The following is a 22591-nucleotide window of genomic DNA, read 5'->3' as shown; positions in this document are numbered from 1 at the left end:
CCTTGGGCAGGCGCAGTGAGCGCTGCCCATCTGTCCTCATATGCAGTTCAGCTGACTGCGCCTGTGCGGACGCCCTATCTGTGAATCCCAGCCCCGCAGTGTTTTATTTATTCAAGAAGATTTGAGTGACGGCTGTGTGGCGTCTGCAGCAGGGGGGAAAGGCCTGCCTCTTTGACTGAAGAAAAGGTATTTAGGACAAATTACAAAACTGATTATTTCGGCAGTTACAGCACCCAGAACTAAAAGAGCCACCTCGTCAGAATGCAGCATTACTGCTGCACAAGGTGGCTCTTTTGGGGGGTGACAGGTTCCCTTTAATAAGTAACATTTCCCACATGTCTACTTTACATCAGCACAATTTTGGAACCAAAATTTTTTTGTGTTAGGGAGTTATAAGGGTTAAAAGTTGACCATCAATTTCTAAGTTTTACGCCATTTTTTTTTTTTTGGGACATCACATTTGAAGTCATTTTAAGGGGTCTAAATGATAGAATGGTGTCACACTTGGGTGTTTTCTAAAAACTGCACCCCTTAAGGTGCTCAAAACCACATTCAAGAAGTTTATTAACCGTTCAGGTGTTTCACAGAAATTTTTGGAATGTTTAAAAAAAAAAATGAACATTTAACTTTTTCACAAAAAATTTACTTTATCTCCAATTTGTTTTATTTCACCAAGGGTAAAAGGAGAAAATAGACCCCAAAAGTTGTTGTACAATTTTTTCTGAGTATGTGGATACCCCATATGTGGGGGTAAACCACTATTTGGGCGCATGGCAGAGCCCAGAAGGGAAGGAGCGCCATTTGACTTTTCAATGCAAAATTGACTGGAATTGAGATAGGATGCCATGTCGCGTTTGGAGAGCCCCTCATCTGCCTAAAAATTGAAACCCCCCACAAGTGACATCATTTTGGAAAGAAGACCCCCTAAGGAACTAATCTAGATGTGTGGTGAGCACTATGACCCACCAAGTGCTTCACAGACGTAGATAATGTAGAGCTGTAAAAATAAAAAAAAAAATCATATTTTTTCACAATAATGATCTTTTCTCCCCCAATTTTTTATTTTCCCAAGGGTAACAGAAGAAATTGGACCCCAAAAGTTGTTGTGCAAGTTGTCCCGAGTATGATAATACACCATGTCATGGGGTCCTTCTCCGCTACCACACAATCAACAGAGCCAGCGAAGAGTGAACAATTCCAAGACCTTTATTTAGGCAACAATACGAAAGGTCCATATATAATCCACCACACAAAGGATAAAAAAGTCCAGAACACAAATGCAGTTCGGTAACAGGATAAAAGTCCAACAATATTTTGAAAGTCTCCCTCCTCATTCACAGGTCAGGAGAGGGAAGGTCTCAGGGGCTCATTGTTTCAACAAGCTAGATCAATATGTCATTAGCATATTGGCAAACAATACAGTACTGTGGGAGCTGATAGATGGCAGCAACAGCCATTCATCAATTAGCAAATAACTCCTTCTACAAGAGAACACCATGAAAATAAGTAAAATAGAAATATACACAAAAATGATACCCACATAGCATATCACACCATCACAACCTCTCCCCCCTCATAATAAGTGAGTACGCTATAAGGTCTACACAGACCTTTGGCCTGCTCACTTTAGTCCACATTGCTCAATAGTTTATAGTTCCTTGTACAGTGGCAGGGGTTGCAATAATCATGAGCATTTGTCCATAAATTCCCAGGTCCTGGCTTTATGGTCATACCAGACTTTTTGACTGGACTGAGCCGTTCGCTGATTTTTATTAGCCAAGGTAGCTAGCTGGGTGAGACAGTATCTGAATTCTTGAACGTAGGGAATGATGGGCGTTCCGGTATCTGCGATATTTCCCTCCAATTGTTCTTTCAGAAGAGTGAGAGGCCCACGGACCTTCTGCTCCCACAAAATGACTTTGCAACTCTCTAATGTCATTTCCAAGGAGGATATCTGTAGGAAGTCCTCCCATAACTCCAATCCAACAGTTTTTCTCCAAAACCATAATCCAAACGTACCAAAGCTCGCTGTATATATTTGGGACACCCCCCGCCAGAACAATGAATTCCCAGGCCCCGGTAAATTGCCTCGGGTCGAACCACACGGGGGTCTGCGATAGTCAGGAATGCCCCCGTGTCTCTAAATCCCGGACACTTTGTATCCATCAATTAAGACATCCTGCAGGAGACAATGCCATTGCTCTGTATTTTTGATGGACAAAGGCTGGAGTCCGTACACTCCAGGAGGGGTATCTATGGTGCCATGGTCGGTGGTCCATTCTGGTGGGGGTGGTGGTAGCTCTTCCTCAGGCAGGATGGAGTGCACAAGATGTACTGGACGAGGTGGGGCTGCGTGGGGCTCCCTCGAATCCTTGAGGGACAGCCAGACTGCAAATGTCCAGGTTGCCCACACCCATAACATCTCCTCTCTGTGATACCCCCAGGTAGTGGTCGGAACTGTTGGGGCCCAGGATTGTGAGGCATGATGGTTATCGGCTTGCGACTAGGTGGAAGGGCAGATATAATCGGAGGGGGACGGGGTGCGGGAGAAGGCAGTGTTTCATTGTCCATAAGCCTCCTCCATTGCGGTCGGATAGTAAGGGCTTAATCAGCCAGAGCTGCAGCTCTATAAACGGTGCACAGCGTGCGCTCCCGAACCCATTCCCGTACCTCTGCAGGACACTTGGCAAGAAATTTTCTATAAGAAATGCCTGTATAACATCTTCCACAGTAAAGGCATTTTCAGCTTCCAGCCATGTCTGACATGCCTGGGACATCTTATGTGCATACATCCTAAACGATCCCCCCGTAGTGCATGGGAGGTCTCGAAACTTGGCCCTATAGGAGTCTGGGGTGATAGCGTAGTAATCCAGGAAAGTCTGCTTTACAATGTTATAATCCCGATTCTGCAGGGCGTCAATGGTTCGGTAAGCCTCCGCCATACTTCAGTTCAGGCGTCCCACTAACAAACACATCCAGCAAGAGTGGGGCACCCTCCATCACAGTACACTGCTGCTCAATGTCCTTGACGAACCCCTCCACATCTCCAGAAGCCTCATCAAATGGCTTAAACTCTGTCCGGGTGATCCGTACAAGCTCCCGGATCGTTGGGTTTACATTCCACATTGCGTTACTCCCTCTTTCAAGCTCCATTGCTTCTGGTCTCCGCTGTGCCCGGTGGGCAGCCTCCTCCTTGTACTCCTGAGAGACACCCAGGCCCAGAACCACCATCTCTTCTTCGTACCACACCACCCACTGGCTTTTTGGGGTGGGGTTCCTCGTCTCCAGTGCTCTTCCTTCAGACATATGGGAGGAGGTGGCCGGGCTTGCACCCACCAGTAGGTCAATGAAGGCCTCTTTAGTCAGTCCTTGGTAGTTCAGGCCCAGGTCTCTGGCTCTCTCCTGTAAACTGGATACAGTCCAATTTCTGTACTCACTCTATGTGTGGTTCTCCTTTAGGTTACGTTCTGTTGAACCCACTGCTTGCCACCAGTTGTCAAGGGGTCCTTCTCCGCTACCACACAATCAACAGAGCCAGCGAAGAGTGAACAATCCCAAGACCTTTATTTAGGCAAAAACATCAAAGCTTCATATACGACCCACCACACAAAGGATAAAATAGACCAGAACAGGAATGCAGTTCAGAAACAGGATAAAAGTCCAACAATCCAGCAGAAGATAGCATAGTCCATATACTCTTCTTTCTCTCTGAGATGCTGTGAACACATCATTCCACACAGGACTGCTCTGTCTCTCACCTCCCTGATATTGATATTTCTCCCTCCTCATTCACAGGTCAGGAGGGGGAAGGTTTCAGGGGCGCATTGTTTCAACAAGCTAGTTCAATAGGTCATTAGCATATTAGTAAACAATACAGTACTGTGGGAACTGATATCAGATGGCAGCAACAGCCATTCATCAATTAGCAAATAACTCCTCCTACAAGAGAACACCATGAAAATAAGTAAAATAGAAATATACACAAAAATGATACCCACATAGCATATCACACCATCACACCCCATATGTGGGAGAAAACTACTGTTTGGGCGCATGGCAGAGCTCAGAAGGGAAGGAGCGCCGTTTGGAATGCAGACTTAGATGGAATGGTCTGCAGGCATCACATTGCGTTTGCAAAGACCCTGATGTGCCTAAACAGTAGAAACCCCCTACAAGTGACCCCATATTGGAAACTAGACCCCCCAAGGAACCTATCTAGATGTGTTGTGAGAACTTTGAACTCCCAAGTATTTCACTACAGTTTATTACGCAGAGACGTGAAAATAAAAATTATTATTTTCCCACAAAAATTATTTTCTAGCTCCCCCAATTTTTATTTTCCCAAAGGTAGCCAGAGAAATTGGACCCCAAAAGTTGTTGTCCAATTTGTCCTGAGTACGCTGATTCCCCATATGTTGGGGTAAACCCCTGTTTTGGCACACGGGAGAGCTCGGAAGGGAAGGAGCACTGTTTTACTTTTTCAACGCAGAATTGGCTGGAATTGAGATCGGATGCCATGTCGCGTTTGGAGAGCTCCTGATGTGCCTAAACAGTGGAAACTCCCCAATTCCAGCTGAAACACTAACCCAAACACACCCCTAACCCTAATCCCAACCCTAACCACACCCCTAACCTGAACATGCCTCTAACCCTAATCCCAACCACATCCCTAACCCTAACCACACCCCTAACCCTGACAGACCCCTAACCCTAATTAACCCCTTCCCGACCCATGACGCCATGTAGGCGTCATGAAAGTCGGTGCCAATCTGACCCATGACGCCTATGTGGCGTCATGGAAAGATCGCGTCCCTGCAGATCCGGTGAAAGGGTTAACTCCAATTTCACCCGATCTGCAGGGACAGGGGGAGTGGTAGTACAGCCCAGGGGGTGGTGGCTACAATCGCTCTGATTGGCAGTTTCACTTTCAACAGCCAATCAGAGCGATTTGTAATATTTCACCTATTATAACTGGTGAAATATTACAATCCAGCCATGGCCGATGCTGCAATATCATCGGCAATGGCTGGAAACACTGATGTGCCCCCCCCACACACACCACCGATCGCCCCCCCCAAGCCACCGATCAGTCCTGCACACTGCCCCGCTCCTCTCCGTCCTGTGCTCCGCTCCCCCCGTGCTCTTGTCCGCTCCCCCAGTGCTCCAATCCCTCCCCCCGTGCTCCAATCCCACCCCCCGTGCTCCAATCCCACCCCCCGTGCTCCAATCCACCCCCCATGCTCCGATCCAACCCCCATGCTCCGATCCACCCCCCCACCCCATCATACTTACCGATCGTCCGTCTTCTCCATGGGCGCCGCCATCTTCCAAAATCTCAAAGCGCATTTTGATCACTGAGATATAACCTATCACAGTGATCAAAATAAAAAATAGTAAATGACCCCCCCCTTTGTCACCCCCATAGACAGGGACAATAATTTTTTTTTCCACTAAGGTTGGGGTTAGAACTAGGGTTAGGGTTTTAGGGTTAGGGTTTCGATATGTGCACATGTATTCTGGTCCTCTGCGGATTAGGGTTGGAATTAGGGTTATGATTAGGGTTATGGCTACAGTTGGGATTAGGGTTAGGGGTGTGTTGGGGTTAGTGTTGGAGGTAGAATTGAGGGGTTTCCACTGTTTAGGCACATCAGGGGTCTCCGAAAGCAACATGGCGCCACCATTGATTCCAGCCAATCTTGTATTCAAAAAGTCAAATGGTGCTCCCTCACTTCCGAGCCCCGACGTGTGCCCAAACAGTGGTTTACCCCCACATATGGGGTATCAGTGTACTCAGGACAAACTGCGCAACAATTACTGGGGTCCAATTTCTCCTGTTACCCTTGTGAAAATAAAAAATTGCTTGCTAAAACATCATTTTTGAGGAAAGAAAAATTATTTTTTTATTTTCACGGCTCTGCGTTGTAAACGTCTGAAGCACTTGGGGGTTCAAAGTGCTCACCACACATCTAGATTAGTTCCTTTCGGGGTCTAGTTTCCAAAATGGGGTCACTTGTGTGGGGTTTCTACTGTTTAGGCACACCAGGGGCTTTGCAAACGCAATGTGACGCCCGCAGACCATTCCATCAAAGTCTGCATTTCAAAACGTCACTACTTCACTTCCGAGCCCCGGCATGTGTCCAAACAGTGGTTTATCCCCACATATGGGGTATCAGCGTACTCAGGAGAAACTGGACAAGAACTTTTGTGGTCAAATTTCTCCTGTTACCGTTGGGAAAATAAAAAATTGCGGGCTAAAAAATTATTTTTGAGAAAAGAAAACATATTTATTATTTTCACTGCTCTGCGTTATAAACTTCTGTGAAGCACCTGGAGGTTTAAAGTGCTCAATATGCATCTATATAAGTTCCCTGGGGGGTCTAGTATCCAAAATGGGGTCACTTGTGGGGGAGCTCCAATGTTTAGGCACACATGGTGTCCGCTAACAATTGGAGCTAATTTTCCATTCAAAAAGTCAAATGGCGCGCCTTCCCTTCCGAGCCCTGCCGTGTGCCCAAACAGTGGTTTACACCAACATATGAGGTATCGGCGTACTCGGGAGAAATTGCCCAACAAATTTTAGGATCCATTTTATCCTATTGCCCATGTGAAAATGAAAAAATTGAGGCGAAAAGAAATTTTGTGTGAAAAAAAAGTACTTTTTCATTTTTACGGATCAATTTGTGAAGCACCTGAGGGTTTAAAGTGCTCACTAGGCATCTAGATAAGTTCCTTGGGGGGTCCAGTTTCCAAAATGGGGTCACTTGTGGGGGAGCTCCAATGTTTAGGCACACAGGGGCTCTCCAAACGTGACATGGTGTCCGCTAAAGAGTGGAGCCAATTTTTCATTCAAAAAGTCAAATGGCGCTCCTTCCCTTCCAAGCCCTGCCGTGCGCCCAAACAGTGGTTTACCCCACATATGAGGTATCAGCATACTCAGGACAAATTGGACAACAACTTTCGTGGTTCAGTTTCTCCTTTTACCATTGGGAAAATAAAATATTGTTGCTAAAGGATCATTTTTTGTGACTAAAAAGTTAAATGTTCATTTTTTCCTTCCATGTTGCTTCTGCTGCTGTGAAGCACCTGAAGGGTTAATAAACTTCTTGAATGTGGTTTTGAGCACCTTGAGGGGTGCAGTTTTTAGAATGGTGTCACTTTTGGGTATTTTCAGCCATATAGACCCCTCAAACTGACTTCAAATGTGAGGTGGTCCCTAAAAAAAATGGTTTTGTAAATTTTGTTGTAAAAATGAGAAATCGCTGGTCAAATTTTAACCCTTATAACTTCCTAGCAAAAAAAAAAATTTGTTTCCAAAATTGTGCTGATGTAAAGTAGACATGTGGGAAATGTTATTTATTAATTATTTTGCATCACATAACTCTCTGGTTTAACAGAATAAAAATTCAAAATGTGAAAATTGCGAAATTTTCAAAATTTGCCAAATTTCCGTTTTTATCACAAATAAACGCAGAATTTATTGACCTAAATTTACCACTAACATGAAGCCCAATATGTCACGAAAAAACAATCTCAGAACCGCTAGGATCCGTTGAAGCGTTCCCGAGTTATTACCTCATAAAGGGACACTGGTCAAAATTACAAAAAACGGCCAAGTCATTAAGGTCAAAATAGGCTGGGTCATGAAGGGGTTATCCCAACCGTAAATGTAATCCTAACCCTAACTTTAGCCCCAACCCTAACCCTATCTGTAGCCCCAGCCCTAACTTTAGCCCCAACCCTAACCTTAACTGTAGCCCCAACCCTAGCCGTAGCCCCAACCCTAGCCCCAACCCTAGCCCTAATGGGAAAATGGAAATACATACATTTTTTAAATTTTATTATATTTCCCTAACTAAGAGGGTGATGAAGGGGAGTTTGATTTACTTTTATAGTGGGTTTTTTGGCAGTTTTTCATGATTGGCAGCCGTCGCACACTAAGACGCTTTTATTGCAAAAAGGCGGATTACTTACCGGTAATGCCCTTTTAATGAGCCACGACAGCACCCACTTTGAGAGAGGGACCCACCCATAGGAACAGGAAACCTAAAGACAAAAGGGCGGCCCCCCTCTCCTTCTCAGTTGTTTTTCAGAGTACGAGAGGAACCGCCATTGTCAAATTAGTATATATCCGTAATTGTTAGTACATTTTATCATATCTATATTCACCCAGGAGAATATTTTGTATTAATAACTATACATATCTACTAGGGTGGGAAGTGACAGGGTGCTGTCGTGGCTCATTAAAAGGGCATTACCGGTAAGTAATCCGGCTTTTTACCCTTTGCCATGACAGCACCCACTTTGAGAGATTTACAGAGAACCTTCATCTGGGTTGGATCACCATGCTGAGGACGGCTCTCCCGAATGCCAAGTCAGATGCAGAAGACAGATCAAGTCTATAATGTCTATAGAAAGTTGAAGGCGATGACCAGGTTGCGGCCGTACATATGAGCTCGATGGAGAGGTCTTTATTCTCCGCCCACGAGGATGATACGGCCCGAGCTGACTGTGCTTTTACTCCCTCTGGAGGATCTTTGCCTTTTGATAAGTATGCAAGATAGATAGCATCTCTGATCCAACCGGACAAGGTAGCTTTTGTGACCCCGTAGCATTTTCGGTGACCCTGAAAAGATACAAACAGAGCCCTACTCTGTCTGCAGGACTGGGCTCTCTCTATGTAGCTTAGGACTGCTCTTTTCACATCCAACATATGTAGCTTCTCTTCCTCTGGATTTAATGGATTATCATAAAAGGAAGGTAGAAAAATTTCCTGAGATCTATGGTATTTTGTTGCTACGTTAGGGAGATATGATGGATCTGGTTTGAGAACTACCCTGTCCTGATATGTCATTAAGAATGGAGGGTCTATGGAAAGGGCCTGAATGTCTCCCACTCTTCTGGCAGAAGTTAAGGCCATCAATAAAGTTACCTTGTATGTGATATTTTTTAGAGGGATAGAATGTAAGGGCTCAAAGGGAGGTCCAGTTAAGGCGTCTAGGACTAGATTCAAGTCCCAGGGCGGTAGACGTGGGACATGAACTGGTGTACACCTTTCACATGCTCTAACAAATCTTGCTATCCATCTATTACCAGCTATGTTAGCACTATAGGGGGCTCCCAAGGCAGACACCTGAACTCTGAGTATTAACCGATAAACCCATCTCATGACCTTTTTGTAAAAATTCAAGGATGGCTTTAATAGGAACCTTGCTAGAGAAAGGATCTGTATAGAAGTTGAGGAATTTTCTCCATACTCTGCTATAGATTAGAGTTGTAGATCTTTTCCTACTTAACAGTAATGTGTTGATTAGTTCTTGAGAAAACCCTCTTAATGTTAGTATTTGCCTCTCAAGTTCCACGCCGTAAGGTGGAGGCCCTTTACTCGTGGATGGTAGAATGGACCCTGAGACAAGAGGTCTGGTGTCATTGGCAGAATCCAGGGATCGCAAACGGACATCGCTCGAAGACAGGAGAAGCAAGGCCTCTTTGGCCAAAATGGTGCCATCAATATCACTTTTGCTTTTTCTTCTCTTATTTTCTTGATAACCAATGGGAGTATCATCATTGGTGGGAAAGCGTAGGCCAGATCGTATTTCCATGGATACTGGAGCGAGTCTACTATCTCTGGATGATCTGCCACATTCAGGAATGCAAACATCGGTACCTGCCTGTTGTTCCTGGTTGCAAATAAATCTATCTGCAGAAGACCCCAGATGTCCACTATGCTCCTGAATATCCGAGGATTGAGAGTCCATTCTCCCTGGCGAAGCGTATGGCGACTTAGGAAGTCGGCCTTTGAGTTTTCCACTCCTCTGATAAGGAGAGCTGTGAGTGAAAGTAAATTGGGTTCTGCTAGATCGCAGATGTCTGCCGCTGAACACATCAGACTTCCCGATCGTGTTCCGCCTTGCAGATTTAAATATGTGACGACTGTTGTGTTGTCCGACAGGATTTTGACATGAGCCCCTCAGAGCTGGGGAAGGAAAAAATTCAAGGCATAATAAACTGCATTTAGTTCCTTCCAGTTTGAGGACTGCTGAATCTCTAAAGAACTCCAGCGACCTTGAGCTATATTTTGGTCCAGATGGACCCCCCACCCCTCTAGGCCTGCGTCAGTAGTAAGTAATTTAGAGGACCTAATTGTCCATGAGACTCCTCTGGACAAATGGTCCTTATTTAACCACCACAGAAATGATTGAAGCACGTCATCAGATAAAGTGATTTTTGCGTTTAGATGACCCTGGCAATGTGATTGAGCATGAAGTATGTGGTGTTGTAAGGCCCTAGTATGGTATTGGGCCCATTGAACCGCAGGAATGCAGGAGGAGAGTGAACCCAAGAGAGACATGGCATCTCTGAGGGACATACGAGGACTAGATCTTGCCACAGTGACTTTTGAAATTATGGTTGATTTTTTGGATTCTGGTAAGAGACATTTTTGACTTACAGAGTCCAAGACTAGTCCTAGGAAGGACTGAAGAGTTTCTGGATGCAGCCTGGATTTTTTGAAGTTTACAATCCAACCTAAAGCCTGAAATGATGAAATGGTATTAGACAAGCGTTTTTCACATTGAGATGCTGAATTACCAATTATTAGGAAATCATCTAAATAGGGCACAATTAATGTGTCCTGATGACGTAGATAAGCCATCACCTCCAGCATGACTTTTGTGATAACTCGAGGAGCCATAGAAAGGCTGAATGGCATGGCCGTAAACTGGAAGTGACGGATCCAGCCTTGTAGGTCTACTGCCACTCTGAGATATTGTTGGTGCTCTGTATGAATTGGAAGATGATAGTATGCATCCTTCAAATCCAGACCCGTCATAAAGCACCTAGGAAACAAAAGTTTAATAGTAGATCTTATTGATTCCATTTTAAAGGTGTGTTCATACAAAAAGGAATTTAGTTTCTTTAGATTTATTACAGTACGAAAAGTACCATCTGGTTTTGAAACCAGAAATAAAGGGGAATAAAATCCTCTCCTTTCCTGATTTCTCGGTACTTCGATGAGAACATTCTTAGCCAAAAGGCTCAGAATTTCTAACTGAAGCGCTTCTTGTTGTTCCGGCGCTTTCAGTGATGTTATGACAAAGTTATCCTGTGGCAATTTAAAGAAATCTAATCTTCGTCCAGATTTTATTAGACGAAGGATCCATTGATTTGAGGTTATGTTTTTCCATTGATGATAAAAATCTCAGTCTTCCACCAACTGGGATCTCTTCACTGATGGTATCTTCCACGTCTAAGGGTACCGTCACACAGTGAAATTTTGATCGCTACGACGGCACGATTCGTGACGTTCGAGCGATATATCTGTGACGTTCGAGCGATATCGCAATGTCTGACACGCTCCTGCGATCAGGGACCCCGCTGAGAATTGTACGTCGTAGCAGATCGTTTGAAACTTTCTTTCGTCGTCTAGTGTCCCGCTGTGGCGGCATGATTGCATGGTGTAACATATATCGTATACGATGTGCGCATAGTAACCAACGGCTTCTACATCGCACATACGTCATGAAATTATCGCTCCAGCGTCGTAGATTGCAAAGTGTGACAGCAGTCTACGACGCTGGAGCGATATTGTTACGACGCTGGAGCGTCACGGATCGTACCGTCGTAGCGATGAAAATTGCACTGTGTGACGGTACCCTAAATGTTTCAGGGTTACTATATAAGGCACCTTTTGGTTTTGTTTCTTTTGTCTCCCAACGGTCTTTCTGTGGCTCGTACGGCCTCCATCCTTTCAACCAGAGGGCTCGACGAGCCGCGTTGACCAGACCTGCTGACCTTGCCGCCAAACGGAGGGAGTCCGTTGAAGCGTCAGCTAAAAATGCTGCAGCACTCCTGATCAGTGGCACAGTTTGGAGAATTTTTTCTCTAGTGATCTTGCCTTTTACTTGTTGCTCCAGCTGGTTTACCCAGACTAGTAGAGACCTAGCTGTGCACGTGCCTGATATTGCTGGTTTAAAGGCTCCTGTGTTTATCTCCCAAGATCTCTTGAGGAGAGCCTCCGTTTTATGATCTAGGAAAACTCCTGCGTCTTCTACCGGAAGGGAAGATTGTTTTGAGGTGGATGCCACCGCCGCATCCTCCTTAAGCTTTAGTCACACTAAACGACTTACCAACGATCACGACCAGCGATACAACCTGGCCGTTGGTAAGTCGTTGTGTGGTCGCTGGGGAGCTGTCACACAGACAGCTCTCTCCAGTGACCAACGATCAGGGGAACGACTTCGGCATCATTGAAACGGTCTTCAACGATGCCGAAGTCCCCCTGCAGCACCCGGGTGACCAGGGTAAACATCGGGTTACTAAGTGCAGGGCCGCGCTTAGTAACCCGATATTTACCCTGGTTACCATTGTAAAAGTAAAAAAAAAAACTACATACTCACATTCTGATGTCTGTCACGTCCCCCGCTGGCGTCCACAGGGTTAAAACTGCTTTCGGCAAGAGCGCTGCTAATGCACGCGCTGCTGCCGAGAGCTTCCCTGCACTGACTGTGTCAGCGCCGGCAGTAACTGCTTTACGGCCGGCGCTGACACAGTCAGTGCAGGGAAGCTCTCGGCCGGAGCGTCCCGGCCTGTATTTGTAAAGCGCGGTCATTTTTTTTTTTCCCCCTTGGAGCGCTCCTGCCGCGAACCGGAAGTGTACCAATCACTCCGGTTCAATGAATTAGCGCGGACTTACCCGCGCGATGCAGCCGCCGCCGCCTCTAGCAGCATCGCTGGCTGATGATCTCCCCACACCTGCCTTCTCCATAGGCCAGACTCCATCGCCCAGAACCTGCCGGATAGTGCCAGATGAGGGGGGAGGATGCATGCAGTGGCTCCCCCGCCGCTGCTTCTGATGCCGCAGCCCCTGCTGTCCTCACAGGAACCACACAGGCGGGTGCACAGGCTTCAGGTAATCCTGGAGGTGCTCCAACCACCTCCTCTGTAGGAATCCCGGGATTTCCGATAGGAACAGGAAACCAACTGAGGAGGAGAGGGAGGCCGCCCTTTTGTCTCTGTAGGTTTCCTGTTCCTATGGGCAGGTCCCTCTCTCAAAGTGGGTGCTGTCGTGGCAAAGGGTAAAAAATAGTTTTTGCGTCTCCACATTTTGAGAGCTATAATTTTTCCATATTTTGGTCTACAGAGCCATGTGAGGTCTTGTTTTTTGCAGGACAAGTTGACGTTTTTATTGGCACCATTTTCGGGCACGTGGCATTTTTTGAACGCTTTTTATTACGATTTTTGTGAGGTATAATGAACAAAAACCAGCTATTCATGAATTTCTTTTATTTTTTTTTATTTTTTTTGGGGGGGGGGGGACGCTTATACTGTTCCACATTTGGTAAAATTGATAAAGCAGTTTTATTTTTCATGTCAGACCGATTACAGCGATACCTCATTTATATTTTTTTTATGTTTTGGCGCTTTTATACGATAAAAACTATTTTATATAAATAATTTTTTTGCATCGCTTTATTCTGAGGACTAACTTTATTTTTTCGTTGATGACACTGTATGGCAGCTCGTTTTTTTGCGGGACAAGATGACGTTTTTAACGGTACCATGGTTATTTTATATCCGTCTTTTTGATTGCGTGTTATTCCACTTCTTGTTTGGAGGTATGAGGTTTTGTTTGGAGCGTCGTTTTTGCCTCTCTTTTTTTCTTTACGGTGTTCACTGAAGGGGTTAACTAGTGGGACAGTTTCATAGGTCGGGTCGTTATGTTGCGTTGCTCCGAGGGTCTCAGGGAAGCAACGCAGGGAGTCCCCTCCCTGCGCGATGCTTCCCTATGCCGCCAGAACGCCGCGATCATGTTTGATCGCAGTGTTCCAGGGGTTAATGTGCCGGAAGCGGTCTGTGACCGCTCCTGGCACATAGTGCCGGATGTCAGCTATAAAAATCAGCTGGCACCTGGTAACGATCGGCCACGGCCCCTGTGATCGCGGCCGATCGACTATGACGTACTATCCCGTCACTGGGAATTAAGTCCCAGGTCACCTCGATGGGATAGTACGTCATATTGGAATAAGGGGTTAAAAATATTTTTTTTCATAAACTACTGATTTTTCTTTTTCATTTTTTTTTCTTGTGTTTCTTCTAACTTTTTCCTTTTTACCTTTTCTACTTTTATAATAGTACCCTTTCCACAAGCCTCACACAATACATGTGTAAAAGCACCACTTACACACACATCTCCCCAGTGTTTTGAACAATAAAATAAAAATGGCCCTTTGGTCAACATGACCCTATTAACCAGAGGAGACATATACTCCTTGACTCAGACACAAAATCAGGCAGTGAGGAAGATCACACATTTTGCGATTTCTCTTCCTACTCATCTAATGAGATGACTCCGCCTCCAGGCATGCCCTGTAACAATCAATCCTTTATGGACTCCACCCCCCTAAAATGACACAGGTCTACAAAAAAATAATTTCTTGTAATCATCGCGGGTGACTTTGTACCTTTCCGAATTCTCTTTTTGACCGGATTTAAAAAATGCATTTACCGTATATACTCGAGTATAAGCCAAGATTTTCAGCCCAAAAATAGGGCTGAAAGTGCCCCTCTCAGCTTATACTCGTGTCATGGAAGGCAGGAGGGTCGGCGGGTGAGGGGGAGCGTGCCTGTCAAATACTCACCTGCTCCCTGCGCTCCTGGCGCGGTCCCCGCATCTCCGGGCGCGGCAGCTTCCTCCCTTGTTCAGCGGTCACTGGTACCGCTCATTAAAGTAATGAATATGGACTCCACTCCCATAGGGGTGGAGCCGCATATTCATTACTGTAATGAGCGGTGCCATGTGACCGCTCACTACAAGAAGAAGCTGCCGCTCCCCGAGACCGTGGGACATGCAGGGACCGCGTCAGGAGCGCCGGGAGCAGGTGAGTATGTCATATTCACCTTTCCGTGTTCCACCGCCGCCTCGTCTTCCACGTCCTCTGCAGTGACTGTTCAGGTCAGAGGGCGCGATGATGTATTAGTGTGCGCGCTGCCCTCTGCCTGAACAGTCAGTGCGGAGAGACGGGGCGCTGAGGAGCAGCGACGAGAGAGGAGTATGTCATTTTTTTTTTTAGTGCAGCAGCAGCATTACATGTGGCACAATGCTATATGGAGCCATAAAGAACTGCATGGAGCATTATATGGGGCATCTATGGGGCCATAAAGAACTGCATGGAGCATTATATGGGGCATCTATGGGGCCATGAAGAACTGCATGGAGCATTTTATGGGGCCTCTATGGGGCCATAAAGAACTGCATGGAGCATTATATGGGGCATCTATGGGGCCATAAAGAACTGCATGGAGCATTATATGGGGCATCTATGGGGTCATAAAGAACTGCATGGAGCATTATATGGGGCATCTATGGGGCCATGAAGAACTGCATGGAGGATTTTATGGGGCCTCTATGGGGCCATAAAGAACTGCATGGAGCATTATATGGAGCATCTATGGGGACATAACTGCATGGAGCATTATATGGGGCATCTATGTTTTTTGTTTGAGCAACTAAAGGATTGTGCTGAACATTGTCTCTACCTGGAGCATAGATGTTTCTCTGTCCCAAATCATGATGAACATAATGCTCTACTTAATTTCTACTGTCCTATAAAACGCAAGAAGCAGCAATATTTTGTGAAACCTCCTTACATTGTCATTAAGCAGACCAATCACTTACCGTAATTCTCCACAGAATTTTCCATTGATAATGCTTAACTTTGTACAGCATCCAAAACAACTGACAGATTTTCATAACTTTCTTTTAGATGACATGAGTGAGAAATAGGGATTGATGGTTTCATATTTCCATTGTGAAGCAACACTGCTTTCAAAATTCTCTGGGATGAGGCGATAAACAAATCGCCAATCTGCAACAAAATACTCTTGATTCAGTTCTTCAAAGAGGGCATTCGCATTGTTACAGTACACCATTGGTCCATCAACTGTGAAAAATTATGTTAGAGTTACTACTGTTTCAGTAATAACATACTTTGACATCAACATGAAGAAGATTCTTCTGTTTCAACCTAGATGGAAGAAGTTCAGCTTTATCTTTTGACAATGAAAGGTCTCTAATGAGATCATTTAATTCACGTTGAGTAAAGCGTTCTGGCTGCTCCATCAGGTACATACTCATCTTGACTTGAGGTCTTCATGTTTTCGCCAGTAGCTTCAGCTCCATAGTCTTCATATTCTACTTAATTTTAATACAATCCAGACAACGGTGGTACAGGAACTGGCAAGTTACCATCATGTGGAACTGGCCTAATTGCAGATTCAAGTTCAGGGTAATCAATCTTATGTTTGTTCTTTGTAGAAAAGTCCTTCAGTTTAACAAAAGAAAGTAGCAGTCATCACCATGATTTTTGGGTTCTCTCCAAATCATGGGAAGAGCAAATGGCATAGCCACTTTCCTCATATTCAACCAGTCACAAAGACCATTTGAACAACTTGAGCATATCCCATGAGGGTCCCAACTTTTGTCTTGATCACCAAGTGAACATTTAACCCCTTCATGACCCAGCCTATTTTGACCTTAAAGGGACACTGTCACCTGAATTTGGAGGGAACAATCTTCAGCCATGGAGGCGGGGTCTTTGGGTTTTTGATTCACCCTTTCCTTACCCGCTGGCTGCATGCTGGCTGCAGTATTGGATTGAAGTTCATTCTCTGTCCTCCGTAGTACATGCCTGCATAAGGGAAGATTGCCTTGTGCAGGCGTGTACTATGGAGGACAGAGAATGAACTTCAATCCAATATTGCAGCCAGAATGCAGCCAGCAGGTAAGGAAAGGGTGAATCAAAAACCCAAAAACCCCGCCTCCATGGCTGAAGATTGTTCCCTCCAAATTCAGGTGACAGTGTCCCTTTAATGACCTGGCCGTTTTTTGCAATTCTGACCAGTGTCCCTTTATGAGGTAATAACTCAGGAACGCTTCAACGGATCCTAGCGGTTCTGAGATTGTTTTTTCGTGACATATTGGGCTTCATGTTAGTGTTAAATTTAGGTCAATAAATTCTGCGTTTGTGATAAAAACGGAAATTTGGCGAAAATTTTGAAAATTTCGCAATTTTCACATTTTGAATTTTTATTCTGTTAAACCAGAGAGTTATGTGACACAAAATAATTAATAAATAACATTTCCAACATGTATACTTTACATCAGCACAATTTTGGAAACAAAAATTTTTTTTGCTAGGAAGTTATAAGGGTTAAAATTTGACCAGCGATTTCTCATTTTTACAACGAAATTTACAAAACCATTTTTTTTTAGGGACCACCTCACATTTGAAGTCAGTTTGAGGGGTCTATATGGCTGAAAATACCCAAAAGTGACACCATTCTAAAAACTGCATCCCTCAAGGTGCACAAAACCACATTCAACAAGTTTATTAACCCTTCAGGTGCTTCACAGCAGCAGAAGCAACATGGAAGGAAAAAATGAACATTTAACTTTTTAGTCACAAAAATGACCTTTTAGCAACAATATTTTATTTTCCCAATGGTAAAAGGAGAAACTGAACCACGAAAGTTATTGTCCAATTTGTCCTGAGTACGCTGATACCTCATATGTGGGGGTAAACCACTGTTTGGGCGCACGGCAGGGCTTGGAAGGGAAGGAGCGCCATTTGACTTTTTGAATGAAAAATTGGCTCCACTCTTTAGCGGACACCATGTTGCGTTTGGAGAGCCCCCGTGTGCCTAAAAATTGGAGCTCCCCCACAAGTGACCCCATTTTGGAAACTAAACGCCCCAAGGAACTTATCTAGATGCATAGTGAGCACTTTAAACCCTCAGGTGCTTCACAAATTGATCCGTAAAAATAAAAAAGTACTTTTTTTCACAAAAAAATTCTTTTAGCCTCAATTTTTTCATTTTCACATGGGCAATAGGATAAAATGGATCCTAAAATTTGTTGGCCAATTTCTCCCGAGTACGCCGATACCTCATATGTGGGGGTAAACCACTGTTTGGGCACACGGCAGGGCTCGGAAGGGAAGGCGTGCCATTTGACTTTTTGAATGGAAAATTAGCTCCAATTGTTAGCGGACACCATGTCGCGTTTGGAGAGCCCCTGTGTGCCTAAACATTGCAGATCCCCCACAAATGACCCCATTTTGGAAACTAGACCCCCAAAGGAACTAATCTAGATGTGTGGTAAGCACTTTAAACCCCCAGGTGCTTCACAGAAGTTTATAACGCAGAGCAGTGAAAATAGTAAATACGTTTTCTTTCCTCAAAAATAATTTTTTAGCCCAGAATTTTTTAATTTTCCCAAGGGTAACAGGAGAAATTTGACCCCAATAGTTGTTGTCCAGTTTCTCCTGAGTACGCCGATACCCCATGTGTGGGGGTAAACCACTGTTTGGGCACATGTCGGGGCTCAGAAGGGAAGTAGTGACTTTTGAAATGCAGACTTTGATGGAATGGTCTGCGGGCGTCACGTTGCGTTTGCAAAGCCCCTGGTGTGCCTAAACAGTAGAAACCCCCCACAAGTGACCCCATTTTGGAAACTAGACCCCCCCAAGGAACTTATCTAGATATGTGGTGAGCACTTTGAACCCCCCAAGTGCTTCACAGACATTTACAACGCAGAGCCGTGAAAATAAAAAATCAATTTTCTTTCCTCAAAAATGATGTTTTAGCAAGCAATTTTTTATTTTCACAAGGGTAACAGGAGAACTTGGACCCCAGTAATTGTTGCGCAGTTTGTCCTGAGTATGCTGGTACCCCATATGTGGGGGTAAACCACTGTTTGGGCACACGTTGGGGCTCGGAAGTGAGGGAGCACCATTTGACTTTTTGAATTCAAGATTGGCTGGAATCAATGGTGGCGCCATGTTGCGTTTGGAGACCCCTGATGTGCCTAAACAGTGGAAGCCCCTCAATTCTACCTCCAACACTAACCCCCCCACACCCCTAACCCTAATCCCAACTGTAGCCATAACCCTAACTACAACCCTAATTCCAACCCTAAGGCTATGTGCCAACGTTGCGGATTCGTGTGAGATTTTTCAGCACCATTTTTTAAAAATCCGTGGGTAAAAGGCACTGCGTTTTACCTGTGGATTTACCGCGGATTTCCAGTGTTTTCTGTGCGGATTTCACCTGCGGATTCCTATTGAGGAACAGGTGTAAAACGCTGCGGAATCCGCACAAAGAATTGACATGCTGCGGAAAATGCAACGCAGCGTTTCCGCGCTGTATTTTCCGCACCATGGGCACAGCGGATTTGGTTTTCCATAGGTTTACTAGGTACTGTAAACCTGATGGAACACTGCTGCAAATCCGCAGCGGCCAATCCGCTGTGGATCCGCAGCTAAATCAGCACCGTGTGCACATAGCCTAATTCTAAAGGTATGTGCACACGCTGCGGAAAACGCTGCGGATCCGCAGCAGTTTCCCATGAGTTTACAGTTCAATGTAAACCTATGGGAAACAAAAATCGCTGTAACACATGCTGCGGAAAAACTGCACGGAAAGCAGGGGTTTACATTCCGCAGCATGTCACTTCTTTCTGCGGATTCCACAGCGGTTTTACAACTGCTCCAATAGTAAACTGCAGTTGTAAAACCGCAGCGAAATGCGCAGAAAAAACGCGGTAAATCCGCTATAAATCCGCAGCGGTTTAGCACTACGGATTTATCAAATCCGCTGCGGAAAAAGCGGCAGAGGACCAGAATACGTGTGCACATACCCTAACCCTAACCCAACCTTAGTGGAAGAAAAAAAAATGTCTTTATTTTATTATTGTCCCTACCTATGGGGGTGACAGGGGGCAGGGCCGGCTCCAGGTTTTCGAGGGCCCCGGGCGAAAGAGTCTCAGTGGCCCCCCCCCTTAACACATACCCCGATTTATGATGCACAGATACGGCAGAGAAATGTATAGTACAATGCCAGATTTCACTTCTTACATGAGTGACAGCTATTGTAAATTCTGCAGTGAATATAAGGACAGGAGGAGTGGTACTGTGCAGTGTATATATACAGGGGGAGAGGTGCTGTGCAGTGTTTTTATAGGACAGGAGGAAAGGTGCAGTGTATATATACAGGAGGAGTGGTGCTGTGCAGTGTAAATATAGAGGAGGAGTGGTGCTGTGAGGGGATATATAGAGGAGGAGTGGTACCGTGCAGTGTATATATACAGGGGGAGAGGTGCTATGCAGTGTATATATACAGGAGAAGTGCCGTGAGCAGGGCGTTGTTGTATCAGAAAATCTTTTCTGTTTTGAGTTTTTCTATGAAACAAAGACTTTTCTACATAAACAACGTTGTTTGGTTTTGCAGCCCCGACAGATCTGTGCTACAAAGTAACAGGCGGCTCGGGCATTAATGAGGGACCTGATGCTGAATCCTTTCCACAAACCCTAATGACCCAATTAGTGCCCCATCATTAGAAGCTCATTAAACGCCTCCCTGTCCCGAGCAGTCATGTACAGTATGGGGGGGATCCTGCAGCCCACCCCCTGACTGCTCCATACCATACACTGCCCTCTGTCACGCTCACTATTATCCTGTGCATTTCTCCGTCATCGTTACCCCATGTTACCCTTGTCACTCACCACAACAGAGTAGCAGGGCAGCCAATGTCACAGGTCACCCCCTCCTGGACCCTAATGGCAGCAGGAAATGTCTGCTCCTCTATTGGGTTGGAACCTGATTTAATCAAGGAATAATGTGTATTTGTTGCCGGTGGCTGCAGGGGAAGGGTTAAGTGATGCCATGTCCGTGGTGGGAGCAGTGGCAGCTGCTGGGACCTGGACAGACACAACCAATGTTGCTGTGACTGCACAGTGTGATGTGGAGGAGAGAAGCTGAGACTCCGGAGCAGAAATCACCCACATGCCAGCACTGGGCAGAGTCCCTCCAGTCACCAGCCTGGGGCCACGGGGCCCCAACCTACAGCCCACAGCTCAGTTTTATCCATGACAGCAGCTCCCCTTCCTCCTGGCATCTGGTTAACCCCATTTATGCGGGTCGGATTGTTATCTTTAAGGTTCAGCAATAACCTTCATACAGATGGGAAGGGGTTAAGCTTCTTCCTACCCCACTGGTGCAGGTTCAGTGTGGCATGCATGTACTCTGGGGTTCTGGGTGAGCTGGGCAGCTGCAGGTTGCAGGCTGCACCCCACCAGCTGTCCTCCAGACATCACCCACATTTTTAGGCAGCAGAGACAGCAGCAGCAGACTGAGCCACAAGACCAACTTCAACCACTGCTGGATACCTTTGCACTCACTCAGGGACAGGCACTGGTAGGAGCTCCAGAATCTGCCTGATAAGTGTTCAGCTCAGCACTGCAGCCAGCGAGGGGCGGAGATCAGAGCAGGAGAATGTGCGCTCTCCGCCCACAAACAATGTCACACTGGCTGCCTTCTCTTAACCCCTATGTGTGCTTGCCTGGCTGCACTGACTGAGTGAGAAGATGCTTGTGTCAGAGCTGGCACATAGGGGTTAAGAGAAGGCAGCCAGCAGTGACTTTGTGGGCGGAGAGAGCATGTTCTCCTGCTTTGCTCTCCCAGCTGTATCTATGACAGCGTGAGTGGGCCCCCCTCTCTCTCTAGGGCCCCGACATTTGCCCAGGTGCGCCGGGTGCTGACGCCGGCCCTGCCGATGATATTGCAGCATCGGCCAGGGCTGGATTGTAATATTTCACCAGTTTTAATAGGTGAAATATTACAAATCGCTCTGATTGGCAGTTTCACTTTCAACAGCCAATCAGAGCGATCGTAGCCACGGGGGGGGGGGGGGGGGGGAGGTTTGGTGAAGCTTCAACCCCCTGGGCTGTACTACCACTCCCCCTGTCCCTGCAGATTGGGTGAAATTGAAGTTAACCCTTTCACCGGATCTGCAGGGACGCAATCATTCTGTGACACAGCATATGCGTCACAGGTCGGATTGGCACCGACTTTCATGATGCATATGCTGTGTCACAGGTCGGGAAGGGGTTAAAGTACATCTGGTAAATGTTTTTAACCCCTTTCTGACATTGGACGTACTATCCTGACGAGGTTGGGTGGGCCCGTATGACCACCGACGGGATAGTACGTCATGCCCATTAATGAGACACCGCAACTTAAGTCGCGGTGATCGCATTAAAATTCCGATGCCATCTTACCTTACGGAAGATGGCCTCGGCATCTTGGGGTATGGCGCCGCCCCCCCGGCCTCCCGATCGCCCTTCTCATTGTTTCAGCCAGTCAGATTGGCTGAAACAGTGAGGTCCCAGGCTAGTACATCTGTACTCGATCCTGGGGTCTGTTCTTGACAACGCCAGGCATCGGCCAAAACCTGCCGGATTGGCGCGATCGACGATCACATCGATCGCAGGGCACAGCAGCGGTGTTACCGCCCTGTGCCCTGCCTGAAACTACCTGCTCCGGAGCCGCCTGTGCCCTGCCTGCTGTGCCCTGCTCCGGAACCTGCAGCTCTGATTGGCGTGATCGATGTGATCGTCGATCGCGCCAATCACAGGGCACAGCAGCGGTGTGACCGCGCTATGCCCTGATGGTGACCTGCCGGTCACCTACCGGTGACCTGCCTATGATCAGAGCTGTGAGCTCCGATCATAGGCTGGTGCCTAGCAACACAGGCGTC

At 46.1% G+C, this 22591-nt stretch overlaps 1 protein-coding gene across 7 annotated transcripts in view; it reads right to left on the bottom strand.

Annotated features, from left to right (window-relative positions):
- Positions 1-22591, bottom strand: part of SIRT6 (sirtuin 6) — a 293306-nt gene that overhangs the window by 248877 nt on the left and 21838 nt on the right. For 3 of the 7 annotated variants that reach the window (XM_069767852.1, XM_069767855.1, XM_069767857.1), the window contains exon 2: positions 15674-15938. The exons of 3 other annotated variants lie outside the window; for them this stretch is intronic. In XM_069767852.1, the coding sequence (XP_069623953.1) occupies positions 15674-15748 (75 nt within the window). In that variant the 5' untranslated portion in view covers positions 15749-15938. The remainder of the gene's footprint in view (positions 1-15673; positions 15939-22591) is intronic. One more of the 7 variants, XM_069767853.1, reaches the window with a different exon arrangement.

Source organism: Ranitomeya imitator, chromosome 1 (genome assembly GCF_032444005.1).
Source record: "Ranitomeya imitator isolate aRanImi1 chromosome 1, aRanImi1.pri, whole genome shotgun sequence".
Classification (NCBI taxonomy): Eukaryota; Metazoa; Chordata; class Amphibia; order Anura; family Dendrobatidae; genus Ranitomeya; species Ranitomeya imitator.
This window is presented reverse-complemented; position numbering and strand designations above follow the sequence as displayed.